Source organism: Colletes gigas, unplaced genomic scaffold (assembly GCF_013123115.1).
Source record: "Colletes gigas isolate AHSC1104 unplaced genomic scaffold, ASM1312311v1 Colletes_gigas_Sc00002, whole genome shotgun sequence".
Taxonomy (NCBI): Eukaryota; Metazoa; Arthropoda; class Insecta; order Hymenoptera; family Colletidae; genus Colletes; species Colletes gigas.
The window spans coordinates 9,882,065-9,893,824 of record NW_025106631.1 but is presented as its reverse complement, the minus strand read 5'-3'; the positions used below and the strand labels follow the sequence as shown (position 1 = coordinate 9,893,824).

The 11,760-nt window shown below is 38.9% G+C and overlaps 3 protein-coding genes across 3 annotated transcripts; 1 reads left to right on the top strand and 2 right to left on the bottom strand.

Annotated features, from left to right (window-relative positions):
* Positions 1–218: 218 nt before the first annotated feature.
* LOC122402539 (zinc finger and BTB domain-containing protein 41-like) lies at positions 219–3,248 on the bottom strand. Its single transcript, XM_043405414.1, has 2 exons — positions 2,965–3,248; positions 219–2,777 (listed from the first exon to the last, which is right to left on the bottom strand). The coding sequence occupies exon 2, from the start codon at positions 2,734–2,736 to the stop codon at positions 1,291–1,293; it is 1,446 nt and encodes a 481-aa protein (XP_043261349.1). The 5' UTR covers positions 2,737–2,777; positions 2,965–3,248; the 3' UTR covers positions 219–1,290.
* Positions 3,249–4,751: 1,503 nt separating this feature from the next.
* Positions 4,752–6,812, bottom strand: LOC122402707 (protein TonB-like). Its single transcript, XM_043405721.1, has 5 exons — positions 6,798–6,812; positions 6,477–6,673; positions 5,714–5,954; positions 5,208–5,565; positions 4,752–5,060 (listed from the first exon to the last, which is right to left on the bottom strand). Exons 1-5 carry the CDS (start codon positions 6,810–6,812, stop codon positions 5,026–5,028), a joined length of 846 nt encoding a protein of 281 aa, XP_043261656.1. The 3' UTR covers positions 4,752–5,025.
* Positions 6,813–8,639: 1,827 nt separating this feature from the next.
* Positions 8,640–11,726, top strand: LOC122402731 (tetra-peptide repeat homeobox protein 1-like). Its single transcript, XM_043405757.1, has 5 exons — positions 8,640–8,731; positions 9,647–9,734; positions 9,808–10,142; positions 10,367–10,592; positions 11,083–11,726. Exons 3-5 carry the CDS (start codon positions 10,128–10,130, stop codon positions 11,532–11,534), a joined length of 693 nt encoding a protein of 230 aa, XP_043261692.1. The 5' UTR covers positions 8,640–8,731; positions 9,647–9,734; positions 9,808–10,127; the 3' UTR covers positions 11,535–11,726.
* Positions 11,727–11,760: the final 34 nt, after the last annotated feature.

Genomic DNA, 11,760 nt, shown 5'->3' with positions numbered 1-11,760 from the left:
AATTGCGTGTTCCAAAGTATCTCGATTCTTGTTTTCGAGAGATGAGAACTTTAAAAAATATAAACCACGTTTATCTATCACATTAATATTTCTTGTCAAACCGTATTTCCAGTCGGTGCGCTAATCAAGTTCCAATCTCTGATTACAAGACTTGACAAATATAATATATTTATTTCAGCTTTGATATAAAATGTACAAATGAAATGTTATTATTCATGAATATTTATTTTTCAAAGAGAATAGATAAGAGATCTAATTCTTTATGTAAGCTATTGTGCGGTATTACACAGGCCTACGAAATCAGACTTACAAACAATTATACGCCGTAAGATTTATCAATATATATATATATATATTTATATATATATATATGTATATCTCGAATTCTAATAGTACACATAAAAGTAAGATAAGCAGCTAGTTCCAGATATTTCCCAGCCGTTAAAGTTGCGTCGTATCATGTTTACCCCCAAAATTGTAAGCGATGATTTAAAAAAAAAATACGCTTACATGAATATGATGACTATATTATAACGATGTATCTACATAAAAACGCAAATCATTTCAATCGCATATAATAAAGAGTAATGACATAGAATAATAAATTAGATGGTGCTACAGCAGGACTGATAGCTCTATGTATTGCTTTTTCAATACATTGGGGCAGACATGATACAGTTAAATACAAATGTTACGTTAACTTAACATTACATTTTCCTCTAATATAAAACACAGAAAATGTATGATGTGGTTACATTACTTTTGACGAATCGCTAGAAAATTATCTTGCTATCTGATCCAAAAAGTTCTATATGTAGAGAAATTGTATGAAATTCTTAGGTATATTCTTATAATGATATTATCGATTTCATGACAGTATTAGTAACTGGATGAATGAACGATATTCTGTATCTTATATGATTGCTAAAAAAATATACATGTACATGTTCATCCTTCTGTTGAGTGAGGTCAAACTGTAATACAGTTTATTTCAGAACTTTTTGATCAGATAATGTTTAATACATGTTCTTACCAATAATTTATGTTGTTTATCGCCAATCGCGTTTAATCGTACTTAGTATACGCTACAAAGTGACTGATCGTTAGCAACGGCACATTTCATTACGAGTAGTATTTTACGATTAATTTCAGATCTTTTACATTTCATATTTAGGTTTCCTACTCTAGCTGGAATTACCCTTTGGAATATTATCTTAAATTCACAGCGTATTTTGGAATTCGATTTTATCTTTTTATAGATTTATGTTACTGTTTCCGCCAACATTATTTTCAGACTTCAAGTCCTATTTCGTTGATAGATCCAACCTCTTCTTCTTCATCATTTGTTTTAACATTTTTGATGTCATGATCTGTTTCGAGATGCAGTACGAGAGAAGGTAAGGCATAAAATATTTTGTCACAAAGATTACATTGGAATGTCTTTCCATCTGCCGCCTGCAAACAGTGCAGATGATCTTCTACAGAAATATACGTTTGTCTATGTAATGCTACGTGTTTCTCGTGATCTATGGCAAGAATGAAATCGTAAGAACAAATTGGACATTTTAAAGTATGCTTTGCCCATACTGTATGTGTTTTTAATCGATGTAAGCTATCATAAAATTTGCCACAAACAGGACACATCATGCATTTGTGATTATTCAGTGTTTCTATGCTATCATATAGTCCACTACATTCCTTACATTGATAAGTTCTTTCTCTGTTACAAGCATGTTTCAACCAATGCTTCTCTAACTGCGGTAACGAGTCGAATACTAATTTGCAGAGAGAACATATAAATCTACCTTGATGATCTCTCTTGACACTAAAATTTGATCCCTGTGCTTTCCAATGTTTCTCAAAATTATGTTTGAGCAATAAATTTTGATTACAAAATTCACATTGATTTTGATGTTTGGATAAATGATTGAATAACATTCCGGGCTCAGTATTTGTGTAATTACAAAAGGAACACACAAACGAATCCTCATCCTGGTACATATGAGTGTGCAAATGTGTTTGGAATGAGTTTGAAGTAAAAAATACTGCGCCGCATGCAGAACATTTTAAATAAGGTTTACCCTCTTCTGTATAAAACAAGGGCAAAGTTCTAAAAATTGGTAACCAGCGAACATCTTCAAAATCGGCAATATCTTCCTCGTTTATAGACGACTCCTCATAATTTATTTCTTCGATGGTTGACGTATGTTCGTTGGTAGAAATAATCGAATGTTCTTCCTCTTTTATTTCAATTATTGGCTCATGTTTCGGTAGCAATTTCCTTAAGAATAGTACTTTGTTACGTCGTTTAGATCGATGCCGAGATTTAGCCTTTTTATTAGAAAAGGAATGTGCAGCAGGTACTTCATCCGTTATAAATTCCTCGTCTGATTCCAAGTGTGTTATTATTATAAATTCTTTATTAGGTGTGGAAGGAACATATGAAAGAGGTGATTTAGGTTCTATATCCTCCCAATCGCTGATGGTGGCTTCGCTACTAGTTTTGGAGTTATTTTCAATAGATAAAAGCTCGGATGGGTTGTCCTGTTGAGATTCAATATCAGTGTTATCATCCACTTCTGTGGAAAGCAAATCTGTTTGTAGCATATGTTTATTTGTTACTGGATATTTGTCCTTTTCGTAACTATCTTTGCTGTTTCTTTCTTTGGATGTTTCTTCATCTTCCATCGTGCTTTTTGAAAAGTCTTTGGACTCCATGTTCTCTAACGTTAACATTTTATATTTTGTGGAAGTTCTATGCCCTGTTTAAATGATTACTGTAACATAGAAGATAGAACGTTACGAAGACGACGGAATGTTTACAAGGAAAATTGTATGAAACATAACCTCGCTTTCACTTGTTCGTCACATCTTCGTTCGTTACGCTTCATCGTAAATAAACTATAACTATACTAATTCGTTGAATAATTGATGCCTGTGATCGTGCAGATAAAGTATACTCACAAGTGGACATTTAATCCGGCTCCTCCTTACAATGTTCTTTGCGGCGCAAACATTGATTTGTATCTGGTTAGAATTCTTTAAAGACGCATTGGTAGGTGGATGAAAGAAATATATGCGAAGACAAGGATTTGTCACTCATTGATCCAAATATTGCATGATATTCACCATTCTCAAAATATCCATTATTATTTACACTCGTATAACTTTGATCAGCTGTTTTCTGATTACACGAAATTAACAGAATGTTTCGGAGCACGTCTAACCGATGACCTGTCTTCGATGACATGAAATGTATCTCTCAACTTCTTGATTATGAATTCTTGTAATTTAGTTGTATAATTTGTACGCGATAACAGAGACAATGTAAAATATTCCAAAAATCTGTTTACAAGTCAAAAACTATTTGTATTTATGTAGCTTGTTCTTTTCGGAGTGGAGAATATATTATGTTACAACAAAATATGACATGAAAGGTCTGGCCGATGTGTCCAACGTAAGGTTGAGAAACGCTTTCACAAGGAATAAGGTGTATAACTGTATACGTATAGAGAACCATAGGGGAGATCAGCGATTTATTAGAACATGTATGTGTAATTAAAATATTTTTTGTATTTGCAGTCCAAATCTAGTAAAATATAAATATGAAATCGGTACACGAAATTACTGCTTCAAATATGTATTTTTATTTTTACGTTAAACGTTTATACATATTTAAGGTTTTTAAATAAGAAGGATAACAGACGTAACACTTAAAATACTTAACTTGATACAATATACAAAACTTAACATAGAGATTATTAAATAAACAATAGTAACAACGGATTTCAAGTTCGATGATTCTACTTATCGATGCATCGAAAAATCAATCACAAAAATTTCTACACACGGTTTACACAATAATGCTTTCATTATCGAGCTAGAAATAGTATGAATAGTAGAATGCCAAATTCAAGGGTCATAACTTTTAGTATTTCCAGTATTATATTACTTTCATCCAGTATACGAATTGTCTATCAAATATTAGATTCAGTTTCGAGAGTGCTTTCACCTGATGTTTGAGATAAAAATATCGTTTGAGTCTCTTTTTCAAGAATCTTTGAGAAATATATTCTGATAATTGTAATTGTGTTTGAGACGACATCCGACAGATGACGATCTTCCCCGAAAGGAGACAAGGTATGGGGTTTCCACCTATCGTGAGAATCCCAAAATTCTTGGTTACGTTGTGTAAGCCGGTGTGAATAGTTCGTATATCATTATGCATTGGGAATACATTTATTATTGAAGTGTAAAGATCACTGTTAGTTCAAAATATCTAGTAAACGCGGCACGTATGTTTTATCCAAAACGTTACAAAATTATACTTGTCGTGTTTTCGTTAAGTTCGATTGTCAGAAAAGGGTTAAACGTATCGATGAAATTTAACTCGTTTGTCGTGACCTTGAAGCAGTTAATCGTGAACTCCTTGTTGTTTCTTCCTTATGACTAGATTGCGGATTTTATGCAATTATGGTGTACGTTATTATGAGAAACATGAAAAATGTATGCAGGTTATATTTCGTAATACCTCATAATAATAATAAAATTACGTTGGGAGATGTTCGTCTGTAACGTCATCGATTGAAAGTAGCTTAAAAGGTAACATTTTAAAATTCCAATTACTTTCCGGGTTAATTAAAATGTCTAAAAGAAACACGTGCATAAGTTTAGCATGCCTATGTTTCTTCATATTTACGTACGTTGTAAGTGCATAAAATTAGCAGTCAACTTACGATCCGTCGTCCCAGCGGTTTAATTTTAATAAATCGACATATCTGATCGTTGGTTGAGATTCGAGCTTGTATCTTTAATAGCTTTAAAGAAATTAATTTCCAACAACGTGCACGATCAAGTGCCACGGTGTTCGATAACAATCGCGGAACAAATGCTGGCTTGAGGTGTTCAAATAAATTGTAAACAACGAAACAAAGTTCAGTGTCCGAGTCTCCAGGCTCGAGTAGTTGAAAGTTCAAGGTTACCTTCTTGCGGGGAGAGCGTATCTCTGCGCTGCGAGTCTTACTTTCAATTTTCGCTTCGTTTCTTGTGATCATGTCCATGTCCCTGTCCCTGTCCATGACCGTGGCCGTGACCGTGACCGAATCCATGACTGTGGAAGGGAGCATACGGGCCAATTGGATAACCGTAACCATAACCGTGCCCGTGTCCGTGCCCGTGTCCGTGTCCGTGTCCGTATTCGTGTCCATGCCCGTGTAGGGGTCCATGTGCGTGTCCAAAACCGTGGCCATGGCCATGGGCAAAGTCGTGACCGCCAAATCCGTGCTCGAAACCACCAGCAAATCCGTGAACGAAGTGTCCTGGGAACGGTGGACCGTGGAACGACGGATAGAACTGACCGGGGCCATAACCTCGACCGTAGTAACCACCAGGAAGCGGTCCAGGACCGTAGACGGATAGTGGTGGGGGTACAGCAACCGGAAATGGTACCGGAACCGGTACTGGAAATCCTTGCTTCACCGGGACTGGATACGGTTGATGCACCGGCACCGCCACAGGGTGCTTCACTGGTACCGGCACCGGTCGTTCTATAGGTATCGGTATTGCCTGGAGGACAAACGAAATTCGATCGTTTACAACTTTCGATGTATCGCATTCCGTATATGAAAGCGAGTCGAGAAATCGTCTGACACTCGAGGCGTTTTCGTTGTCACATACGATATATCGATATACGAATTGTTTGATTATTCCTTACCTCTGGTACCGGAACAGGAACAGGAATTGGTTTATGTATGATCTTCTCGATCGGTACAGTGATCACCTTTTCGACGGGCACGTGGTACGGTTTCTCGATGTAAACCGGCGCAGGAACGGGCACTGGCTTCTCTAGGACCACGTGTTTCGTTATGTACACCGGAAATGTCTTCAACAAATCAGTCCTTCCGAACGTGAAAGGAATAGCTGGTGCTCTGCCGTACGATAGACCGCCATATAATCTATCACACACAAGTATACCGTAACAATGATTGTTTACGAGTGAAACCTTGATAGATGCAACATCGAAAATAAATTCGCGTTGTTCATTAATTTTGTATATTGTTTTCAGGTTTCGATCTTGTGTAATAGAACCCCCAAGGACCATCAAAAAATATAACGTAAGTATACCGTAAAAATGATTGTTTACGAGTGAAACCTCGATAGGTGCAACGTTGAAAATAAATTCTCGTTGTTCATTAATTTTGTATATTGTTTTTAGGTTTCGATCTTATGCAATGGAACCCCCAAGGACCATAAAAAAATACAACATAAGTAAACCGTAAAAATGATTGTTTACGAGTGAAACCTCGATAGATGCAATGTTGAAAATAAATTCGCGTTATTCATTAATTTTGTATATTGTTTTCAGGTTTCGATCTTGTGTAGTGGAACCTCTAAGGACCATAAAAAAATAATTGAAAAATCTATGGATGATATGAAGAGTACGCAAGAAATAAAGTTTAAGAATATTGTACTATTACCCTCCGTGTCCCAAATCAAAAGGAGGGTATTTGAGTCCTTTCCAAGGTTGTCCCGTTGCCCATGGGTGTCCATGCCCGTATCCATATGGATTTGGTATACCGACCCATCCGCCGGTATCGAGAATGCCCCGTTTGCTTTGCTTCGATTCCTCTGTTTCCGCGGACAGTGCGAAACCACAGAATAGTATCAGGAACAGCTAGTGCAAAACGTTGAGCGTTAAAATGATCCAGTGATTCTTGGAGCACACGAATTATATGAACACTTTAGAATGAACGGAATGATTCAAGGCACTGCGACTACGTCTTATTTACGTCTCTTACCGGGATCATAGACATTGTTCTCTCGTTGCGAAGGGACTGTTCCCATGATCGAGAAAACGGTAGCTTTATATATTTGCTGTAAGTAGACGAATCTAGATGGAGGTTCGGGTCAGGTTCCGGTCTTTGATGGAATCAGGAACTGGGAATCAAGGCCCAGTCAATAGACAAGTTCAACGTTTCCGGAGAAGAAAGTTGTCAAGAGCTCCAACGAATCTGGTTCATGTTTATACCATACTTGCCACCGTGCATGTAATGCTCTTATGCTTCGTGTCTTAGACAAAGTCGTTTAGTGATTGATAATTATGTTTCTATTCCTTTGGCAATTCATTTATGACGTAATCGTGATAATAATTGTTAGCCAATCCGGTTACCTATGCACCAGTATTTTCTAAGCTGTTTCCCATGGAACATTCTAAAAAATTTTCTTCAATTAGGGCGCATATCCTTGTTCAAGATTACCCATTTTAAACAGGAATGCCTTATAATTAAAGAGGAAGTTGAATGCTAGGTGTACGCAACCATAGGAATTTTTACTATCCTCAAGGCAAATATGTGGTGGTAAATAATTATTATAAAAGGGTTGTAAAATTTAGCTTCTGACTTTTTGTGTTAACGTTTTGAACAGTTTTACGAATGATTGATAATGGATGAATGTCAAGCTACCATCGGGAGTGTAACCTAAGATGGCATAGAGCATTCTTTGTTGCATGTTATGCTCACTTATGTTTTATTTTCGAGGCATTGTATATGTGCATCTATCTATTGACTTTCCCAGGCTTGTTATAAGAACATTCGCAGTTGTAAGCAGACGTACTTGAGAAAGTATGACGCACATTCTTGCGAAGTGTTTTTTAAGGGCATAAACTGAAAAGAAACTTGTTATAGTATCTAAAATATAAATACTGCAAAATTTCGATTGTGCACAACCGGTCTCCAAACTTCGTACATTTAAATGAGGCAAACGTAAAGGTGTTCACCTACGGTCGAGCAATCTTTTAGGGGTCGATTACTCATGCCAAAGTAAGATGGAAAAGCTTAAGCGATAATTCAATTTTGTGTAGTTTTTGGGTTTTCTGACGCATGTTCCTGACTTGTAAATATTTTAAAAACGTTTTAAACAAATACCCAAAAGATTACTGTAGTTTCATGTGTTGAAAAATAATTGATGCAAGTTGATAAAATATTTCATGGACTGGATAGCCACGTGTACCACTGACCTATTTTCGTTTTAATTATTCTTTCGTCGTTCCGGGCACGCACTATGAAGCAAAAGCGCGCGAGAATTTTTCAAGCCACGCAAGTATAAGTTACTATCCCATGAAGACTGTCCTCGACTATAATATTCTTCTTATAGAAAATTAGAATTCCTTAAGTTTCGAAACTTTTGAAATCCCGCCTAAAACGAGAGTATTGAGATCTCGTCCGATCTCGCCCGAACTTTCCCGTCCCGACCCGAAGTTCGGGATCCTGCATAACCTTAACAATGGCGGAACCACCACTGTTATGCTCTCGATGTTCTGACACGGAAGTAGGGTTGAATTCAGTATTATCCAAATATAAATCTATGTACCGCTAAGAATTGAAATAAAGAGGAAAACGTAACATTTCGTAGACAGAGCACCGATAAAGAATAGCCTGCGATTGAGGCGGTTAAGAATGAATTGAAGCCTGACGTCCAACTTGACCCTCATATTTCGTAATTGTGGCATAGGATGCGTACATCGCATGCGTTCGAGCGTGTTATGGAATCACCGGTGAATATAACGATGAATTATGAATGGCGCGTAGTGGCCGGTATTAGAAGTAGCTCGTACGTATTAGAAAATGAAAGTTAGGAAAGTTCGCGGATGCGGCCAATGCGGAAACCGACTGGTGTCCCTGGTGCAAGAAACACCGCGGCCGGTTTCGTTGATCTCGTTAGCCGAGTAAAGACTGTATGTACATTGACGTTACATATACGAAGAATGCGTCGCCATAGTCTAGGTCTAGATCGTGACATGAATCGTGTCCAATTCGATGAAGAATCGTCGTCCATTTTATCGCTCGCGAGCTTTGCTATGCAAGTGATCATGGCGGACGTTTCTTCGTTGTTAAAAGCATCGGTAATCGACAATCGAATACCATAATTTCTTTTCCCCTATTTCCAAGTTATTAGGTACAAAATTCTGACTACGCTGTTGCCAGCACACAGACATTATTACCAAATAGGTTATGTAATTTGGCAAACAGTCGTGGTAATAACGTGAATTTGTTTGCAGTACTAACAAACTTGGTAAAAACATGGATGTTTATGTCCTTACAAGGTTAGGTTGCATCAGATTAGGTTGCATAGGTTTACCTCATCTGATACATATTGATTAGGGTTGCTTATTAACATCGCTATTGGAACACATGGTTAACAATGCTTCGGAATCTGTTTCTTATGGAGATGTTATGAAAGATTCATTGAACCTATAATTATTATTCATACCATTGTAAGATATCAAATGCTTGTAAATACGTAAATAGATTTTGTATCGAAAGCATTTATTTTAGCGTCTACGTACACTCATTGAGCATCCCTTTTTTTAGTCCTTTCGGTATCTAGTATTAATTCCTGAAGCAATATTAGTTTAGTACCACAGAGACAAGTCCTATTTAAGAAATTTCACGTTATTAATCCCCACATTCTTAGAGTCGTAGAAGTTCAAGTAAAGCCACGTTTCAGCTAACAAGTTTAGCAAAAGGTAAAAAAAAGATGAAGGGAGCCGCAGAATCTATTAGATCGGGCCGCGTGTTCGAGAAGCCTGCTCTACGCGTTTGAAACGCTTACGCAAACGCAGCATTAGTATTCTCCGGCTTTGTTGCAGCCATGCTTCCGTCGGGATATAGAAGATAACGAGGCCCGTCAGCACCACATTAAGAACGACTTATATGGACGCCTGTCACGAACGGAAGGTATCGTTGCTCTTATTAATTTGAATTTTCACGTAGACAATTTTCACTCTGTCGCTAGCGTGTCTATCTCTAGATCTCGAAGACGCGGTACCGCCGTTACAGGTTCGCTAACAACGATGTTCCCTCATTGTCTCTAGCGGCAGTCCTTCTACCCCGCGATCCGTCTTCCATCGACGGACGAAAGAAAAGCGTGACCGCCATTTGGCCATCGCCCAGGATTGGTAGCAGCGAAAGTCCATTGAGCTCGATCAAGACAACGACGTCGGTTCTTCCTACTGTGATGTGTCACCAGCTGATGCCCTATAAATACTTACGGGGGTCACCGGTGCCGAGCAAACTCAGTTTTCCTTTCGGCGTCGTCAGTGGCACCTAGGAGCCTCCCTTTAAGCAATCATGAAGTTTCTTCTGGTACACCTTTTTCTGTCGCTTTACTTTGGTTTCCTTTTCTTTTTTAAATACCGTTTCTTGTTTTTCTTTAATTTTATATTATGCCGTATTTGTGCTGTCGTAAATCAGTGAATCATTCAAGGGCTGTGCGTTGTATTCGATTATTTATTAGTGACGAAAGTGTTCGATGGTCGGTTTAAAGTTACTCTAACGATAAAAAATAATATTCTTCGGTTCGTTCGTAGATTTTGTCACTACTCGCAGTAGCCAGTACAGCAATCACAACCGACAAGCGTGAAAAGGATGACTCGTCTGTAAAGAAGCACGATAAAAGAGGTATTGCCAACCTTGGATATGGCCTGCCACCTGGACCTCTCTACGCTGGACCTGAACCGGCGCCTGTTTACGAAGCTCATGTTCACGATGGACACTTGGACATTGTACCTCCCCCGGCTGTAGCACATCCAGCGCGTCAGTACATTTTTATACTACCTAATTCATCCCTAAGTTCTGTTCTAGAGCTATTGTTGCTTCCTCTAAGAATAATTGACAAGAAGCATTTACAGTGGAAGAGGATGGTTCTTCACTAGAAAATAGCGTTTCGTTTTAAGCTATTTGTTCAGTTAGAACGGCAAAAGAACTATTGTATCGGAGCCAAGCAATAAGTCAAATATTAGCTTTGTGGCGTCACCTTCCGTACTCACCACCAGAGGGCCACGCTCTTGTCTCTCTTGCAAGCGTTCCAGTGACCCTTCCGTTCCCATATACGCTCCTCGAACGACTATCCAATATCCTGTCGTCCAAGGCAGGACCTGCTAGAAGCCTTAATGATTGAGCCCACTTCTTACGATCTTTTCTCACTTCCTTCACCAGTAAAAGCAGCGCCACAGCTCTTGAATTGAATCCAGCCAATATCTAGAAGCATTTCAGTGAAAATAAAAACCGTTTTCTGTTTTAACAGCCGCTGTTCCGGTACCAGTGCCGCAGCCAGTTCTGCATCCAGTGCCTGTCCCGCATCCGGTGGCTGTGCCACACCCGGTTCCGCATCCGTTCCCAGTAGCAGTCCCTGTGACCAAACACGTGGCCGTTCCAGTGCCAGTGGATCGTCCCGTTGCCGTTCCAGTCGCGGTTCCGGTGCCAAAACCGTATCCCGTCCACGTGGAGAAGGTGGTGCACGTCGACAGACCAGTGCCGGTGCCAGTAGACAGGCCAGTTCACGTTCCCGTTGATCGTCCAGTTCCTGTTCCTGTTGCAGTACCGAAACCGTACCCTGTTCCGTACGAGAAGGTGGTCCACGTGGACAGACCGTACCCCGTTCACGTGGGCGTACCCTATCACGTCCCCAAACCTTACCCTGTACCGGTTGCTATTCATGCCCACAAAACCCACAGTTGGTTCAAGTGGCGACGTTGATCCGGATCCCTGTAAGTTCGAACCTGGCCACTTATTAAATTAGATTATAACAGAGTCTCGTCAAAACGCTATTAACGAAACGTTTTCCTTATTCGATCGTAGCTTATCCATGTAAAATAGGCGATGATGAACTTGTCACGAGTCACACTGTATTTCATCCCCGGTTAACTGAAATCGGTTAACTCCCATGTTAGCCACCAACTCCGTTATATTTCCTTTCCATTGG